The 20,358-nt window shown below is 33.5% G+C and overlaps 1 protein-coding gene across 1 annotated transcript in view; it reads left to right on the top strand.

Moving 5' to 3' along the window:
• The window catches only part of EYS (eyes shut homolog), a 233,477-nt gene extending 215,231 nt beyond the window's left edge, over positions 1–18,246 (top strand). The window contains 3 exon segments of the mRNA XM_043438967.1: positions 14,988–15,153; positions 17,488–17,602; positions 18,078–18,246. Coding sequence (XP_043294902.1) covers positions 14,988–15,153; positions 17,488–17,602; positions 18,078–18,246 — 450 coding nt within the window.
• Positions 18,247–20,358: the final 2,112 nt, after the last annotated feature.

The following is a 20,358-nucleotide window of genomic DNA, read 5'->3' as shown; positions in this document are numbered from 1 at the left end:
GGAAATGTAAAATAAGTTCCAGTTTTAAAAAATTAGGTGCCTCTCTTCTTCTTACTCCACAACATTCTAGTAGGCTAATCACATACTTTTAATACACATTTTCAATTTCTTTAACAATGATGTTAAAAGCTCAGTGGTGTCATCCAGGGTAAATGAGCTAAACTCCAAATGATTCTAATTGACCGAAAGGAGCACATTTTCTTGAATTTCCTCATTTTCTCTTGATGTAAAAAGTAGATAAAAGAAACACCTGAAGGGAATATGATATTACCTAGAATCACCCCCAAATAGAATGTTGTCATAAAGAATTTTGGTATTTTTAATATGGTTCAACTTGGTCTCTTTTATGAGGAATAAGAGTTAGAATAGGTCTTAAACTCATATCCAACAAAAAGTGGGCTATTCAGCTCATGACAAGACTTCATATTTCAAAGCTCTATTCATTTTTTATTTCAGTACTATTAACCTAGCACATCTATAATTGTTTTCAATTTAATAGTTAATCAAATGTATATATTTGTTTTTTTGAGAATAACATGTTTTTTTTTTTATTTTTTAAGTTTATTTATTTTAATTGGAGAATACATAGATTTATTTTTAAATGATTTTCATGTAAAAAGATTTTCTAACTACTTTAAAACTTTGTTTATAAATAATACAATTTAATCAAATTTCTAAGGCTAGAATGTTTCCTTTTGAAAGACTGCCTCAAAATATCCAGCATAGCTTAAAAAAAAAAAAGTAAAAGTAAAACCATTTGGTTGATTATATTTTGAGCCAAAATCAGAGGAAAATCATGTTACTTCAATGGCAATTTATTAGAAGGAATACCCAATAGTTGCAGAGGTTTATATAGACAAAATCAATGTTCACATGATGTTATAATAATTGCTTAAATACTTGACTTATAAAGTACATTTACAATTTTCACAATTTGGGAAAACAAGTTTAATTATTAAGTTTCTGGACATAAAAACTGAAATCAGTGAGATAAAGATTAATTATTCAAAAATATTACTGGTCTTTTAGGAAAATATATTCATTTAAATATATATATATTAACAGATGGAAAAGATATTTAACACATATAATATATTTGTGGTAGCAAAATGCAATGCAATAATAGGTAAGCTGAAATAGCAAAATGCTAAAACAAACAAACAAATTTGATTGTATTAAAGCAGATGAATGATTACATATTAACTAAGTTTTCAACTACTTGAGCAAGTAAAAAAGGATATTTCAGCCACTTTCAGCCTGTTAAGGATACACTCTTCCTGGGATGGTAATCCTATCAGAAATGTTTGGCTTTGCATGAAAATCAGTGTCAGTTAGGAAATTGAAAGTGTTGTAGGAACAAAAATATATTTTTAGAGTAGTTGAAAGATTTCTCTTTCACTATTAAAGGTGTGATTTAGCTATAGCAAAACAAACAAACAAACAAAAACTTTGAGTGAATATATTATCTTGAAAAATAAAACTTAAACTATTTAATACATTAATTATTTTATTTAATGTTATACCCTATTGCAAGAAGTTTACACTAGAAAGCTGAATAAGGATGCTGGATTTCCACACTCATTTATTTGATCAAATTTAAGGCAAATTAATGTTATCTAATCTATGAAAAAAAAGATATCCACTTACAAAAGGAAGAGTTTTAAGACTATTGTAAATGGTAAGGGTAATCATTTCTCCTCTCTCTAAGACTATCAAATACCTTTTTGAAACTGAGTGATATTTGGTATTCAAGGACATAAAATGTATAAGACATAACCACTGGGTTAGTATCATGGCAAAGACATTTTTGGGGTTTCCCATCTGGCTCAGTTGATAAAGAATCAGCCTACAAAGCAGGAGTCCGCCTGCAATGCAGGAGACCCAGGTTCAATTCCTAGGTCCGGAAGATCCCCTGGAGAAGGAAATGGCAATCCATTCCAGCATTCTTACCTTGAAAATCCCACAGACAGAGGAGCCTGGCAGGCTACAGTCCATGGGGTCACAAGAGTTGTACACAACTTAGCGACTAAACCACCACCACCAAAGACATTTTTAAACTGGCAGATGGATTTAGAAGTGAACGGTCATACCTATTTAATACTTTGAGACTAATTTGATTCATTGTTTGAATAAAAAAGAATAACCCCACTCTTTGAAGATTTTCCATGCCTTTTCTAATTTTCCTTATTTATTTAAAGCAATTGTAGGAATTTAACAATAGACTTTGTATTAAAGAAACGGAAACAAAGTCTGTTAAATGAATAAATACAAAAGTCAATTGGAAGATGTTATGCTTCCCTCATACTCATTTAAATAATTGATATGGAAAAAACGTTAACAAAATTCATGCATTATAAATGTATACATCAAAGGTTTTGACATGTATAAATTTAAAAATTTTTAATGTATAAAATTGATGTTTTATAAATTTTAACAAAATGTATTCATTAACTGTTTGGATCACAACCAATTGTGCAAAATTCATAAAGAGATGGGAATACCAGACCACCTTCACTGTCTCCTGAGAAACCTGTACACAGATCAAGAAGCAACAGTTAAAAGCAGACATGGAAAGACAAACTGGTTGACAATTAGGAAAGGAGCATGTTAAGGCTGTATATTGTCACCTTGCTAATTTTAGACTATATCATGTGAAATGCCATACTGGATTAATCATAATCTAAAATCAAGATTGCCAGGAGAAATATCAATATCCTCAGATGTGCAAATGACCACACTCTAACGGCAGAAAGTGTAGAGGAACTAAAGAGCCTCTTGATGAAGGGGAAACAAGAGAGTAATCATGCTACCTTAAAACTCAAGCCTCTAATTAAAATTAATTAATTAAAGAAACTGCATTCAGGGAATAAAAAAAAAAAAAAAGATCATGGCATCCAGTCCATTACTTCATGGCAAATAAATAGGAAAAAAATGGAAACAGAGACAGATTTTCTCTCTTGGACTCCAAAATCACTGTGGATGGTGACCGTAGCCATGAAGTTAAAAAATGCTTGCTCCTAGGAAGGAAAACTATGGCAAAACTAGACAGTGTATTAAAAAGCAGTGACATTACTTTGCCAACAAATGTCTACATAGTCAGTTATACAAAGTTCCAGTAGTCACATATGGATGTGAGAATTGGACCATAAAGAAGGTTGAGCACCAAAGAACTGATGCTTTGAAATTGTGGCACTAGAGAAGACTTTTGAGAGTCCCTTGAACTGCAAGGAGATCAAATTGGTCAATTGTAAAGGATATCAATTTTGAATATTCATTGGAAGGACTGATACTGAAGATGAAGCTTTAATACATTGGCTACCTGATGTGAAGAGTCGACTCATTGAAAAAGACACTGATGCTGGGAAGATTGAAGGAAAGAGAAGAAGGGGGCAACAGAGGATGAGGTGGTTTGTAGCATCACCAACTTAATAGATAAACGTTTTCAGCAAATTCTGGGAGATAGTGAGGGACTGGGAAGTCTGGTGTGCTGCAGTCAATGGGGTTGCAAAAAGTCAGACACAACTGAGTGACTGAACTGAAACAATTGTAAAGTGAAATTATATGTTTGTAATATGTGTATATTAAATTTATATTTATACATTTAATAAATATACATTTATTTAATTTATTATATGTGTATATATATACTATTTATAAGTTAGATTTTTCTTAACTCTCAAATAGGAATTTTTATGGCTTTATTGACATATAATTGACATGTAGCATTGCACAGATTTAATATGTACAGTACAATGATTTGATACATGTATATGCAAGTATACCTCCAGGGTTTAATAGATTTGCTTCCAAACCACTGAAGTGATGAAAATGTTTGGATGTGATGGATGAAAACGTTTGGAATATTGCGAGAATCACCAAATTGTGATACAAAGACTGGAAGTGTGCTAATGCTGTTGGAAAAGTGGTATTAATAGACGACCAATTTAGGTTTGCCACTAATCATCAATTTGTGTAAAACATACATCATGAAGCATAGTAAAGTGCAGTATACAAGGAGTACCTGTGTTGTGAAACAATTTCCATGATAATGTTAGTACCTTCACCAACTCACATATTCACATTTTGTGTGTGGTGAGAACTTTGAAGATCAACTCACTTAGCAAATTTCAAATATACAGTAGAATATTGATGACTATATTCACCATAATGACCATAATGTGCATTACATAAGTACATCTCCAGAACTTATGTATCATGTAACTGGAATTTTGTTCCTCTTGACCACTTTAATCCATTTTCCTCTCCCTATCCCAGGAAATCAACACTAACCTCTGCACCTCTGAGTTCATTTTTTTTCCTTTTCTTTTAGATTCCCCATCTAAGTTAGCTTATACAGTATTCATCTTTCTTTGTCTGACATATTTCACTTAAAAAAACACCTTCAGGTTCATCCATGTTGCTGCATATAGCAGAATTTTTTTCACTTTCATGATGAAATAATATGCATGCTTTATTAATACTAACATATAATATTGTTATATAGAGTATGTCATAAAAGCTATCATATATAATACATATTGTTATTTATCTCATATACAATAAATATTCTACTAGTGTGCTCTATATTATATGTAAGTATCTTAATTGCAATATAAAATTTATGTTATATATAAATTATTATAACATATTATAATCTTGTATAATTAATATTGACATAATATAATGTTCTAGATTATATATATGATTATGTAGAGTACAGTCCACTATAGTATCATATAATATCATATGATATGGTATAATACATACTATATATAATGATATATATTATATTGCACTTAAAATATCTATAAATATTCACATATAATTTATATATAATTATATACTTTAGAGATGTGTGCAATTATAAATAATGTATATGTAAAATATATGCACACATATGATGCAATATATATTATCATATTTGATATGATACATTTGTCATACTTTTAATTATGTAATATATGTAAGTCACACATGATTTACATATATTATTTTATATAGTTTATGACTACATATATTATATCAGTTTAGTTCAGTTGCTCAGTCATCTCTGACTCTTTGAGATCTCATGGAATACAGCATACCAGGGTTCCCTGTCCATCACCAACTCCCATGCTTACTCAATCTCATGTCCAATGGATCAGGGGTGCCATCCAACCATCTCATCCTCTGAAGTCCCTTTCTTCCACCTGCAATCTTTCCCAGCATCAGGGTCTTTTCCAATAAGTCAGTTCTTTGCATCAGGTGGCTGAAGTATTGAAGTTTCAGCTTCAGCATCAGTCCTTCCAATGAATATTCAGGACTGATTTCCTTTAGGATTGACAGGTTTGATCTCCTTGAAGTCCAAGGTACTCTCAAGAATGTTCTCCAACACCACAGTTCAAAAGCGTCATTTCTTCAGCACTCAGCTTTCTTTATAGTCCAACTCTCACATCCATACATGACTACTGGAAAAGCCATAGCTTTGACTAGACAGACCTTTGTTGGTAAACTAATGTCTCTGCTTTTTAATATGCTGTCTAGTTGGTCATAGGTTTTTTTCCAAGGGGCAAGTGTCTTTTAGTTTCATGGCTGCAGTCATCATCTCCAGTGATTTTGGAAACCTGCCCCCCCACAAAAAAAAAAAAAACAAAAAACAAAAAACAAAGCTGGAATCAAGATTGCCAGGAGAAATATCAATAACCCCAGATATGCAGATGACACCACCCTTATGGCAGAAAGTGAAGAATAAAAGAGCCCCTTGATGAAAGTGAAAGAGGAAAGTGAAAAATTCAATATTGGCTTAAAATTCAATAGTCAGAAAATTAAGATCATAGAATCCAGTCCCATCACTTCATGGCAAATAGATGGGAAAACAATGGAAACATATATAATTATATATATTAAATATATTGCATTATACATATAATATTAAATATGCCTGCAGAGGTGTGTTTGACTCTTTGCAACCGTATGGACTGTAGCACACTCGGCTCCTCTGCCCATGGGATTTTCCATGTAAGAATACAGTCTTCTGTTGTCATTTCCTCCTCCAGGAGATCTTTGAGACACAGGATCAAACCCACATTTCCTGTCTGTCTTGCATTGGCAGGCAGATTTTTTACCACTGATCCGCCTGAGAAGCCTTAATAGTAAATGCATTATTTATAAAATTTATAATATTATTTAATTATTATATATGACTCTGGCATATAACTATTATATATAAAATAACATTATATACTTAAATGTATAATAACTAATTATATACAATTATATGTGTATTAGTAGAACATATATATAACATATAATATTACATATTATTTATGCTTTCCTGGTGTCTCAAATGGTAAAGAAGCTGCCTCTCATGCAGACAGAAATATATATATATATATATAATTATATATAGCACAGTTATATAATATATAATGTATAATATTATGTTATATATTATTTGTTTAATATATAATTATAATATTTTGTGTTATGCATCATATTAAAATTTGTGATGTATGATTTTATCATGTGGAGCACATGTAATATTTATCATATATTTGTTTCTTATTACTAATATGTGCAATTAATATATAATATGTATCATATATATTCTTTGTTTTTGAGTGATAGTGGACACTTAGTTTGCTTCCATGTCTTTGCTTTTGTTTATAATGCTGCAATGGACATCAATGTGCATATATCTCCATGAGAGATGGTATCTTTTCATTTCCCTTGTATATATACCAAGAAATGATATTGCATGAGTACAAAATAGCTCTATTATTGTTGTTTTTCTTTTTTTTTTTTAGGAATGTCCATACTGTTCATACTGAATATACACGTTTACATTTCCATCATCAAGTGCTCCCTTTTCTTCACATATCACAGACACATAGTCTCACCGTGTTTTTGATTTACATTTCCCTGGTGACTGCTGAAAAGCTTTTTATGTATGTAATAGCTATTTGAATATTGTCTTTGAAAAAAAATGTCTATTTAAGTTATTTTTTCTGAGAGAATAGCATCGAAACATGTATATTATCAAGTGTGGAACAGATCGCCAGCCCAGGTTGGATGCATGAGACAAGTGATCAGAGCTGGTTCACTGGGAAGACCCAGAGGGATGGGATGGGGAGGGAGGTGGGAGGGGGGATCAGGATGGGGAGCACATGTAAATCCATGGCTGATTCATGTCAATGTATGACCAAAACCACTACAATATTATAAAATAATTAGCCTCCAACTAATAGAAATAAATGAAAAAAAAATAAAATTTGATTTCTTTTCTACATATATGGGTTCTTTACATATTTTGGATATTAGCCTCATTAATTATGTGGTTTGCAAACATTTTCTCCCATTCCAGAAGTTGTCTTTTCTTTTTGTATGATGTATCTTTGCTGTACAGAAGCTCTTTCATTTGATGGACCTCAGTTGTTTATTCTTTCTTGTTTCTTTTCTTTTTTTTTTTAATGGTTCGTTTGGGATCATATATACCAAATCATTGCCATTGCCATGACCAATATCAAATATGTTTTTATCTTTATTTTCTTCTAGCAGTTTTGTTTGTTGTTTTAGGTCATATTTAAATCTTTACATAATTCAGGTTAAATTTTTTTAATGGTAAAGTATAGGGCTCCAGTTTCATTCATGTGTAGATGAATATCCAGTTTTCCAAATGAATTATTGAAGAGACTATCTTTCCTGCCTAGTAGCCTTACCTCCCTTGTCAACTATTAGTGGGTCATATGCGGATGGGCTAATTTCGTGACTCTCAATTTTTTTCCATTGTGCTGTCTGTTTTTAAAACAGCACCACTCTATTTTGAGTACTATGCTTTTGTAGTACAGTCTGAAATCAGGAACTGTTATGTTTACAGCTTCATTCTTTCTCAGGCTTGCTTGGACTATTTGGGATCCTTTGTTCTTCAATACAAATTTTAGGATGATTTTTTTCTATTTCTACAAAAAAAAAATGATAATAAACCCTTGAAATCTTCATAGAGATTGCATTGACTCCATAGATAGCTTTGGGTAGTATGGGCATTTTAACTGTTTATTCTCCAATCCATGAGCACAGGTTTTATTTCCATTTACTTGTGTCTTTTAATATTTCTCTAATCAATGTCTTATAGTTTGCTGCATACAGATCTATGATCTTGGTTAAACTTATTTCTAAATATGTTATTATTGTAAATGGGATTGTCTTTGTTATGATAATTTATTGTTAGCATACAGAAGCATGGGTTTTTCTATGCTGATTTTGTGTCATGTAACTTTATTAAATTTGATTATTATCTCTGGTGGTATTTTGGTGGAGTCCTTAGGATTTTTCTTATATAAAATCATGTCACCTGCAAACAGACACAAATTTCCTTTGCAATTTTGGAGAGTCAAATTTCTTTTTCTTGCATAATTTCTCTAGTTAGAACTCTCAGTAGTACGTCGAATAAGAGTATTGAAATTGAACATACTTTTCTTGCTTCTGTATTCTTAGAGAAAAGCTTTCAACCTTTGACTATTGAGTATGTTAGTTGTATGCTCATCATATATGGATTTTATTATTTTAAGATACATTTCTTCTGCACACAGTTTTTGAGAGTTTTTGTCATACATGAATGCTGAATTTTGACAAATTAATTTTTATGCATCTTTTGAGATGTTCATGTTAGTGTTGTCTCTCATTCTGTTAATGTACTATATCACATTTATTGATTTCCATACATTAAACTATCTTCATATCCCAAGGTTGAATCCCACTTGATTATGGTATATGATCTTCTAATGTGTTTTTGAGTTTGGTTTGCTAATAATTTGTTGATGATTTTTTGCATCTATGTAACATCCTTGTTTGTGTTTTTGGTATCACGGTAACACTGATCACACAAAATGATATTGAGAGGATTCTGTTTTCTTCTTTTTTGTGTGTGTATGAATTTGATAAGGACTGGTATTATTTCTTTTTGTTTGGTAGAATGTGAAGCCATCTAGCTTTGAAAATCTATTTTTGGGAAGTTTTTAATGGCTCACTCAAAGTCCTTACTATTTAATTTTTTTCTGTTTATATTTTTTAATTATTCATGATTCCTTCTTGGTCAGTGGTATGTGCTTAGGTATTTAACCATTTTGGTTTATCCTATGTTCTTCAGTCTGTTCACATACACTTATGTATAGTAGTCTCCTATGATTTTTTGTTTGCATCCATTTTATTTATCCATTTTATTTGCATCCATTTTTATTGGGCTTCCCTTATGGCTCATCTGGTAAAGAATTTGCCTGCAATGCAGAAGACCTGGGTTCAGTCCCTTGGTTGGGTAGATCCCCTGGAGAAGGGAAAGGCTACCCACTCCTGTATTCTGGCCTGGAGAATTCCATTGTGTTCTGTAACATAATAATCCATAGGATTACAGAGAGTTGGACATGACTGAGTGACTTTCACTTTCATTTTATTTACATTTGTAGCTTTTTTTTTCATTTATAATTTAATTTATTTGAGTCTTTTTTTTTTTTTTTTTTTTTGTAATGTTTTGGTTGATATGTCTAAAAGTTAATGACTTTTCTTGTTTATTCAAAAAATGACATCTTAATTTTGTTCTAACAATCTCTTCTATTGTTTCTTGATTCTCTATTTTATTTATCTCTCATAATCTTTATTATTTATTTTCTTCTGTTAACTTTGTTCTTATTTTACTATTTTATAGTTCCTTAAGGCATAAAGTTAGGTTGTTTATGTCAGATCTTTTTCTTGTCTTATGTGTTTATTGTTCTACACTTCTCACTTAAAACTATTCTTGCAGCATCCCATAAGTTTGGGTATACTGTGTTTCTATTTTCAATTATTTTAGGATTTTAAAAATTTTCCTTTTGATTTCTTCTTATGATCCATTAGTTGTTGAAGAGTGTGTTGTTTAATGTATAAATAAATATATAAATATATGGAAAATAAATAATAAATATATAAATAAATTTTATAAATATAAAATAAAATAAATAAATATATATATATATATATGGAAAATAACTTTTTTTCCCCCTGTTACTAATTCTAGTTTTGTATCTTTATGCTCAAAAAATACTTGGTATAATTTCCTTATGTTTGAAAATAGTGAAACTTGTTTTGTGGTCTAACATATGATCTAGCATAGAAAATGTTTCATGTGCACTTGAGTTTTTCTGCCATTCTGGAATATTATGTAGGTATTTGGTAGATCCACTTGATCTATAATGTTCAAATCTAATGTTTCCGTACAGATTTTGTATCTGGATCTATCCACTTTTGACAATGGAGTGTTAAAGTCTCCAAGTATTATTGTATTGCTATTATTTCTCCTTTTAGTTATTTTTATACTTTCTTTATATACTTACTCCAGTGTTTGGTGCAGAAATATTTATGAATGCTATATCTTCATAATGATTTGATTCAGTATTATATAAAGTTTGATTTTTTTAACCAGTTTTTATTTAAACTCTATTTTGTTTGACATAAGCATAGCTACCCTTTCTTTCTTTTGGCTACCATTTGCTTGAAATATTTATTCCAATCTCTTCCCTCTCTGTCTGTGTCTGTCCTAAAAGCTAAAGTGAGTTTCCTGCAGGTAGCATATCATTGGATATTTTCAATTTTTTTCTGTGTATTTATCACTTCTTTTTCAAAATCACTATTTTTTAAAACTAGTTGGAATAAGATATTTTACATATAAATTGGATGTCAATAAGGTTCTTTATTACTAGCTCAAGAAGAATGAGTGAAAAAGAAATGGTACTATAAGAGGAGAGTATGATGAAAGCAATACAATTTCAGATTCATATGATTTTAGTGATGATATATCTTTAGTGCCAACTAATTAAAACTTGTACAAGTAATACTTCTATTAGAGAATTACAAGAGAGTAGGAAAAGAAAGTAAAATGATCTGAAACGCGAGTATATGGGTTTATGTCCTGGCCTTTTGAGAACTGAAGTATATGAACTTTTAACAAATCTCATAAGTGTTGCATTTTTATCTGAAGTATAAATGAAATATATAAGGACTTTATCAAGGATGCTGATAATTCAAAAGAAATGAATTAGATAAAGCTTTTGAACTAATTTGAATAATGATAACTTATACATATTCAAAGTGGTCCCTTTCTCTCTGTCTCTCTCTCTCTCTGTCTCTCTCTCTCACACACAAACACAAACAGTGCACTGGAGGGAGAGGGAGAGAAGTGTGGCAGCCTTATTATTAATATCTTAATTACAAAAAGAGAAGAAAACATCTCTATATTTTTAATACGGTTTCTAAATCCTGGTATATATGCTTAAAGTGAATATATATAGAATCATTAGGGATTCCATATGTTGCAATGATAGTTATAAGCCATGATTTGGGGTTGCAGTGTCTTTGAAAGGGAGCAGTTTAAGATACTTGTCCAGCACAGGAAGCAGAATATCTAAAATAAATCATTATCTTCCCCAAGAAATATAGCTGTTAAGTCAACAGCGAATTGTTTTTAAATCCTCTTCATACCATCAATCAAAATTATTTCCCTTTATAAAAAAATAAAAGCCTTAAGAAATATTCATCAAAGCTGTGCCACATGATATGTCAAATCAATTGGTTAAGGCTATAAAACTGTATGAATATGTATTTTGTGTCAGTCAAGTAGAAACCACAAAACTTTGGTATTGCAAAAATTTGTTCTCACTAATGTAACATATACTGACATGTGATATAAGAAATAAATTGCTTTCCTTTTTATAGACAGTTTTCTTGATTCTCTTGCTTCTTTTTATTGTCATTGTGGAACTGCTCATCATTGTCTTAATTCCACTGTTTGCTTACCAAAATTATACTTTCACAATCTTATTGAATTTCAGAGTCAGTGCAAGTTTAGTTTTGTAATATGTGACAGTTAATTAGTTCGCTGTCAACAATGAGATAGATGTTCACTTTCAAATGAATGTTTGTTTATCTCCACCCCTGGTACCTCACTCAATTCCAGAAGAAATAACACAAATGCTGGATTGCTTGCCATTTTTTAAATTTTTATATATAAACTGGGCAGTTAACTACAGGAGGGACTAACATTGCTATTTTCCATGTTTACTTTATTAGCAATTTATAAACACCTATAGTTAACCGCAATAAATGTGTTAATTTTCTTACAGATATGTGAGCTGTTAACTCTATAAGATTAGAACTAGCTTAACACAGTTAGTAGATATATCATATGTGAAACAATGTTCAGCAAATGTGTTTTACCCCACTTATAGAAAGAGAAAACTTTTAATAAGTGTATTAGTTTTGCCATGGTAATCCCCCACAAGGATGTGTATTTGATACACAAACACATACTTCAGAGGTCTAGAACAACAGAAGATCATTTTTCTCTCTCTCATCACATATCAAATGTATCTCTGTTTTTCATCTTTCTTCATCTCAGGAATAATGTTTTGAATATAATCAGTTTAGGGCAGTCAACCATCCCAGTTTGCTGAGGACTGAGTGCCTTCACTAGACACAGGGATTTCAATGCTGAAAAATTAAGTCCCAGACAAACAGATGAGTCGATCACTGTAAATCCACTTTAGCAATGCAAGTGAAATCATTTTAATTCAGAGGAGTCATATTTCTATTTCTGGGGTCACAAAGAGTCAGGCATGACTGAGTGACTGAACTGACTGACATTTCTATTTAATGATGAAGTTTACTTAATCCATTAATTCATTTGTAAAGTATTAATTCCAACAATTAATTTGGAGAGAATTAAAGCATCAACTAGCTAAAGGATCATTTCCATGTAAAATTGTGAGTCTTCTTTGGTCCAAGTAAAATTAACAGAGAAAAATTAGTGTTACCTCAGTACCTGGGATCAACCTAGAACTCTAGATAACTTAACGACAGAGAGTACTGTTAATTCTATTGGAAATTAACTTTGATGTTAAAAAAGAGGTAACCTTAGAGCAACTGAATTCACAAAGACACTGATCTTGTCATACAAATGATTCTGAATTGTTAAATTATCTTTATCTTAGGCTTGTGAGAATCATTGAAATAGTGTTTTAATGGACAATAAGTATTATGTTATTCACCTTGTCCACATGAAATCAGAATTATTAATTTCCTCCATTAATGACATTTTCAAACTTTCTACTCAAAAAGAAAAGAAACAATTTATTTAAAGCCATCTTACTTGGAAAAAAGTACCACTATGCAGAAAAATGTTTATAAATTAGTGGTCAAATCAGTAAATAATTTTCCACAAATCATCTGATCATTACAGTGTTGTCACTTGGATAACATTCTCCACAATATGACAATTATCCCTAAGGAGTTCATCTGGAAATATGGTTCTTTCAACAAAGTAAAATGAATCCACCAAAATGCAAATTCGCCTCTTCTAATAAGAAGAGCTACACTATATTCTCATGGTTTCTATTTTGACTTGGCTGATAGAAAGCTCAAAGCTATTCAGAGATGAAGATTTTAGTTTACTTGCCTGAAAGCCTCCACTCTTCAATCCCCTTATTTTACTTTATGTTCATGCATGCTCAATCATGTCTGATTCTTGAGACAGTATGAACTGTAGCCCAACAGGCTACTCTGTCCATGGAATTTTCCAGGAAAGTATACTGGAGCAGGTTGCCATGTCCCTCTCCAGGGACTCTTTCTGACCCAGAGATTGAACATACTACATCTTATGTCTCCTGTATTGGCAGACAGGTTCTTTATCACTAGTGCCACCTGAGAAGGTTGTATTTTACTTTACTAATGCTCCATTCAGCTGCTTTCTTTTATGTTCTTGTCATTGTTGTTGCATGTATGTTAGTATGAATTCTGACATGAACACACAAGTATGACACAGATCCATTGATACTGAAGGTTGATTAATACCATTTTTAGAGTTTAAATTCTGTATCTTAGTGTAAAAATGATGGATTGATGCTTTTGGTGATCTTAAGTCATAGACATGTATTATTCAACTGTGTTCTCTTGGAAGGCACTTAAAGTAATGAAATGATAACTTTTTTTCAGATTATTTCTAATATTTAGTGTTGATTTTGGTTAGGTATATGCCTATTTATTAATTTATATAAAGACTAATACTGTAAGATTCATAGTTTGTCTAGCCATTAGGAATTATATATTGTGAATCTAGGTAGAAGGCTGTCATAACCTGAAACAATGAGAACAAAGCTTACTTAGTATAATAATTGCATTAAAGGAAATGTCAGATGCTAGTGGTTCCTTGTGTCTCATGATTCAGCTGTGCTTCCCTCTCCCAAACTCATGGGGAATTTGCTTGTTGGAAATTAAGAGAAGTAGAAATGACTTATGGCATGTTTTAACCAGAATATATGGCCATAGTCTGTCTCCAGGGCTAAAATTTATTTTTGGATGTCTTATGTCATCCTAAGTTTTCAGTGAAGTAGCATGTGTTTAAACTTAATGATGGCTTGTGTGTGTGTGTATGTATGTGTGTGTGTTGTCCAACTCCCTGCTACCCCATAAACTGTAGCCCACAAGGCTCATCTGTCCATGGAATTTTCCAGGCAAGATACTAGAGTGGGTTGTCCTTTCCCCTTCCAAGGGATCTTTCTGAACCAGAAATTGAATCTGCATCTACTGCATTGTAGGCAGATTCTTTACCACTGAGCCCCCTGGGAATATAATGATGCCTTGAGTGTGACTTAAAATTGTTTATATTTAATTAATTTTATCTTTGAAAATACTAGAGATTGCTATATATAAATCATATTATTAGAAGATATGACCTGATCATATTAAAATATTTTCAAATAATATACATTTAAAAAACTAAGTTTGAACAGTAACCATGAAGAAAGATGCTATAGAAAAAGAAGTGAAAGGAAAGAAAAAGAAAAGTGATTTAAAAAACATGTCCTATAGACATTTATTAAAATCTTAGTGGTTGTCAAAATTAGCTGTGTGTTTTCCTATGCAAAAATTTCTATACTAAAACATGTTTCAATAAAGTTTTTAGCCAATTTATTGCTTCTCTTTTCTAGTATATATACACCCCAGGATGCACAAGAAATTCATGTTGGTTTGTGAAGAACACTTGCTTACTTCATCTGTATGCCTGGTACTGTGGAGCCATCAGCCATGATATTTATCAAGATGAAGTTACTAGTCCTCCTCATTTTAAATATGTATGGCAATTAATATTTACAGGTAATCCAGTTAAAGTGTATTTTCTTTTTAATTTGCTTAAGTCAGTTAAAAATTTACAAAGTAGGTATATATTTTCTAATCACACAAAACACTGTAACTCAGAACACAAAATAAAGTAAAAATGCATTTAACACTCTATTCTCTGATGTGCTCCATTAAAAGACATGCATATGCTTAACATCTAACCAGGAATTCTGCTTGGTGAAAGGTATATAACTGTGAAGAAAATTAGAATTATCCCCTACTTACACAGATATAACTATTTTTAGAGGGACTTATTGGGCAAATAGTCACAATGATATGTGTGAGTGTGTGTGTGTGTGTGTGTGTGTGTGTGTGTAATTGAAGTAAAATGTTCCTACATAAAGAACTGGATGATCCTGAGCAGGTCAAGGCAGGTCAAGCTTGGTCAGGAGCCCCAGCTACAGAACTGGAATTGGGCATCCCCAAGTCTCCAGTGCTAGTTCTGGGTAGGGTTTTGTCCCTAAGCAGGGGTGTCAGATAGGTCTGAATGGAAGAAGTGGCTCACCTCAGCTGGGAACAAAAAGCAGTCCAAACCTATGCTTTGAGACTTGGAACCTGGCAAAATAATTATTCATTTCTTCCCCCAACACCTTATAATAACAGTTGAAGTGTTCTAATGGTAGATTGGGTGGAGTTACATCACCTGCAGAGAGGCTGAAGATTCCAAAGACAGATCTGTATTAGGTAAACTCACAAGCTTAAATCAGACAAGCTGATTTCTACAGAACCATCAGAGATCTCACAGTTTTCCTACTTGAATTTAAGATAGCATTTTTTTCCTTTTCTTTAGTTAGGGGAATTGCAGATGAATCAGGCAGTTCCTGAGAACTCAGGGAGAATAGTTACATTGCAAAGACAAAGAAGAAGAAGATATAAGTCCTGAATCTCTAGAGGGATCGAGGTGTTAAATGGTGAATTGGTCGAAACCAATAGCCCACAAGTAAGAAACTTATTTGTTAGAGGTTGCAGTCCTTTTTCAAGCTTCTTTTTGAGGAGGTATAGCTTCCAATTTGGAAACTAAGTGGGATCTCAGAGGACAATAACAATCAGCTTAGTTCGGTGTGCTCATCTAGGAGGTGGTCCCACATCTGGAGGTTCAACTTTTCTTCCCATAGTTTTACCATTGGAGAGGCCACAGTGAGTTCTTCCGTGGCAACTAGGAGCTGTAGAGCTCTGGGGGCTGAAAAGATTCCCACCACAAGGGTGGTCCCCAGCTTATTAAGTATATCTCTTCCCAATAAGGGAGTAGAACACTCAGGGGCCACCAGGAACTGATGCAAAAATGTCTGTCCATCCCAGCAACAAACAAAGGTGAATATTTTTGTAACTACTTTCCCTCTAGCAACCAAAATAGTACAGGTTTGGGGGGAGGTTTCCAGAGTAAGAAGTCAGGACAGAGTAGGTAGCCCTAGTGTCAGCAAATAAATTCTTGGACCTACCTGCCACATTCAGTTGCACCCTCGGCTCCAGCCCCATGACAGTTATCTGTGACAGGGTGCTGGCTGGAGTGGGCCATTCAGTCATGTTGAACCATCGTGGGGGAAAGAAATCTCAAGGATCTTGGGTCCTGAGGGTAGAGTGCCACCCAATATCCTGAATGTTGGCTTTTGTAGCAAGCAGTTTTAAGAGGCTGGCCACTATGTGGACTATCTCTAGCCCAATACCCTTCCTGTTTACAGATCTGGCATTTACCCTGTGCCCTGTCCTTTAAGGACTCAGTTCATCATAGGGCATCTCTGGAGGGTGACCAGCATCTGAGCTAGCTTAGTTTCTTTTCTTCTTTCCCTTTCCTGATCTTTGACTTCCCTCTCCTGTTCTCTGTTATTAAAGGTATTGGTGGCTGTCTGGACCCTTTCCAGAAAGGCAATAGGGTTCTTCTTGGGCTCCTGAGTAATTGCTGAGACCCAGGCATACCTAATTTTTGTTGGGCTTCTTTTCATCCTGCCTTTACACAAGTTAGAAAACGGTCTGTTTCCCAAATGTGCTCAAGATCATTAGAGTTCCAGTTGGGATCTGAGGAGATGACAGTTTTCCCACTGAATATGTATTGCTTGATGTGTGAAGGCCTGTAGCATATTTGGGGGGCTTCTTTTAAGATCCTACTGTACTTGGGGTCAGATAAGGTTTGATTGAATATGACCATGGCATCTTTCCATGTCAAGTCAAAAGCCTAAGTAGGGTGTTGAAAGGTATCTATATATTTGCCTGGTTTGTTTGTATAATTTCTCAGGTCTGGCTTGATCTGTCTTAGGTATAGGAGGGAGAAGGGCTTATGGAACCTGGTCAGTCCAAATTCCCTTCTTGTTTCAGCCATGGGACATATCTGGGCTGGCTTTTGTGGAGGGGGTGCTCTGGGATACAGGGGCGATTTGAGGTACAATGGGGAAAGAGCACCGGGCACCAGGCACCTTGGGAGCCATAGGAGGTGAGCCTTTTAGGGGACTTTCTTCTCTTGGTTGTGTGGGGTCTAATGCCTTTTGCCTATTAAGTTCATTTTTAGGGTATGCATTAATCCCATACTTAAGGCATAGTCCCTTCATGTCCTTAGTTGAAAAAAGTTGAACGTAGGGGACCTCTATCCATTTCCCTGCTTTTTGCAGAATATTTCTATCTGCAAGATGGGGGACTATGGCAAATCTCTCTCCTGAGAGCCAGCCAATGGCCTGCTCCGCTTTGTAGAGGATAGCATAGATAAAAGGAGGAGCAGAAGGATGGGAAGGTAAAAGCAGTAGAGGTAAGTGCAGAGGAACCCACTTTATAACCTATCAGCAAATGGCAGCTGGGGAAAAGGGGCTCAGTGCTTTGCTTGAACCAGTATGTAACTGGCATGCAGCACAAATGTTGTCTTGCTTGAGGCAGACAAGTCTGGTCCATTCTGTGAACCCGTTATCCTTTCACAGGAGTCTTCAACCAGCAGACTCCCTAATGGGCCTGACCTGTGCCTACATAGTATCAATTGGCCTTTTCCTCAGCACTAAGGAGACAGAAGAGAGAGTCCCCTCACCAGCTTGGGCAACAGCTATTGGGGCAGAGCAGACAGTGGAGACTTCAGAGCATACCAGGGAGTAGCCCCGGCCAGGGCCCTTCAGTTGCATCTAAGTCTACCTGCCTGTTAATAAAGGGTTTGAGGAGAATAGAAGCAAGAAATCATAGAGGAGGACTCAGCAAGAATTATGGTCCTTCCAGACAAAAGAGTGAGGACCCTTATCTTTTTCAGAGACAGTCAGCAATCCAAATCCCATACTCACAGCAATCTGAGTCAGGGCACCAAATGTCAGGTTGGCTATTTTCTCTTCCTCAGTTCTTGCATTGTCACAACAAAAATTTGGAATGATGGACTAAAGGGTTTTCAACAACAAATTACAGCTCAGTTCAGCTCAAGCAGATGGGTATTTTATTATACAGACACTCCCAAGACATGAGAGCCGGTTGGCCTCAAATGAGTCATCCTCCTCATGCCGATCCCTCTTGGCTTCCCCTTTTAATGCTTCCTATCTCCTTCTTCTGGATACGCCCTATACAAAATAGGGCTTGTACCCACCACAAAGCAATGAAAAGGAAAGCAAGTGGGCATGTGCTCAAGGCCAACTGACACTTCCAAGTTATATAACAGGCTCTGTTGTTTATATCTTCCCAAAGTTCTGTCTGTTATAATCAGGTGAGTATATAATATATTTATGAATATAAATTAATAATGTATATATTTATGGATATTTATTAATGCTTAATGGATTCCTAACTGCCTAAGTTTACTTAGAAAACCCCTGTGGTTAGTTTGTTTCACTATGTGTTTAGGGCACATGTGCAGAAGTTGGAAAAGTCTCTATGGTCATTTTTGCAGCATTATTTGTGAACTCTCCTGGGTTTGTCAGGGATGGGGTTTAGAGATAAACTTGCATCCCTTTCAGCCAGGCCACCCCTCATTTCTCATGCCTAACTTCCTATCTAATATTTCCATGCAAACACAACCAAAGCAACTGTTAAAAAAAAAAAAAAAAGAAAAAGAGAAGAAAATATGGACAATTAAGAGAGTAGGTTGGGAGATCAGATAAAGTTTCTATTTAAAAAAATGACACTTTAATAGGGATATAGAGAATGACGCCATGACAGAGAAGTTGAAAGCCTCACTCTAGATTGAGGGAATTTTATTTTAAAAATTAAAATCTTTCAAAAGCTACAAAGTTTCAGTTCTGCAAAATAAGTTTTAGATATCTGTTATAGATATGGTCTATGAGTAGCAATAATATATTGTGTATTTAAATTTTTTCTAAGAAGACAGATCTTAGGTTGAATGCTCTCACAACAAAAAGGGGGGGAAAAATTAAACAAACAAAATTTTGGAGATGATAGATGTTTATAACATTGTTTTTTATGACTTTATGGCTGTATACTTATGTCTAAAGACAGAAGTTTATATATTAAGTATCTCCATCTTTTAGTATGTCAATCAATCTCCAATAAAGTACATTAAAGAAAAAAAAAATCCTAGGAAGAGACTGTCCTTTGAAGTCCTGGCTGAAACTCTGAGAACAAGAATAAAAATAAGACTTGGGGAAGAAAGCAATGCCCAAACTAAAATGCTGAGTTAATTTTAAATATTTTTAAAAAGGAATAGAAAGCCCTTGTAAACTAGGAAAAAAAAAAATAAGATCAAGCAGAAAAACAGATGGGGGGGATGGGGGATTTATTAATACTTGTGGTCATACTGTGAGGTGATGGAAGGTCTTGTTTATGAATTGTATACAGAGAACACATGATTCAGCCATCAAGAGGAATTCTGGTTTCTTGGCTTTAACTCTTGAAATAAAATAAATGCAACACTTATTTGATTAAATATATTACTAATTATTTTATACAAAGACAGTTCCTATTCAAAATCTATTTTGATAAGCATAATCTTCTGTTTGATTACACTTTGGATGCTATTTGACTTAACAGGAAAAATGATCCATATTCTTGAAACTGCATGGCACTTCAATTAATTATTTTGAAAAAAAATATTTCCTCTATCAATGATTTTTTGGTTTTACAGTTTACCAACAATCAGCATATTAATGTTTGTTAAGTCTGTTATCAAGCAATGACTAATTTTATTCAACCTCCAACAGCTACACTTATATGAGTACCATTACATTAAAACAGTGCTAATGCTAATTAACAGATCAGTCTTTTAAACAGAAA

The sequence above is a fragment of the Cervus canadensis genome, chromosome 20 (assembly GCF_019320065.1).
Source record: "Cervus canadensis isolate Bull #8, Minnesota chromosome 20, ASM1932006v1, whole genome shotgun sequence".
Classification (NCBI taxonomy): Eukaryota; Metazoa; Chordata; class Mammalia; order Artiodactyla; family Cervidae; genus Cervus; species Cervus canadensis.
This window is presented reverse-complemented; position numbering and strand designations above follow the sequence as displayed.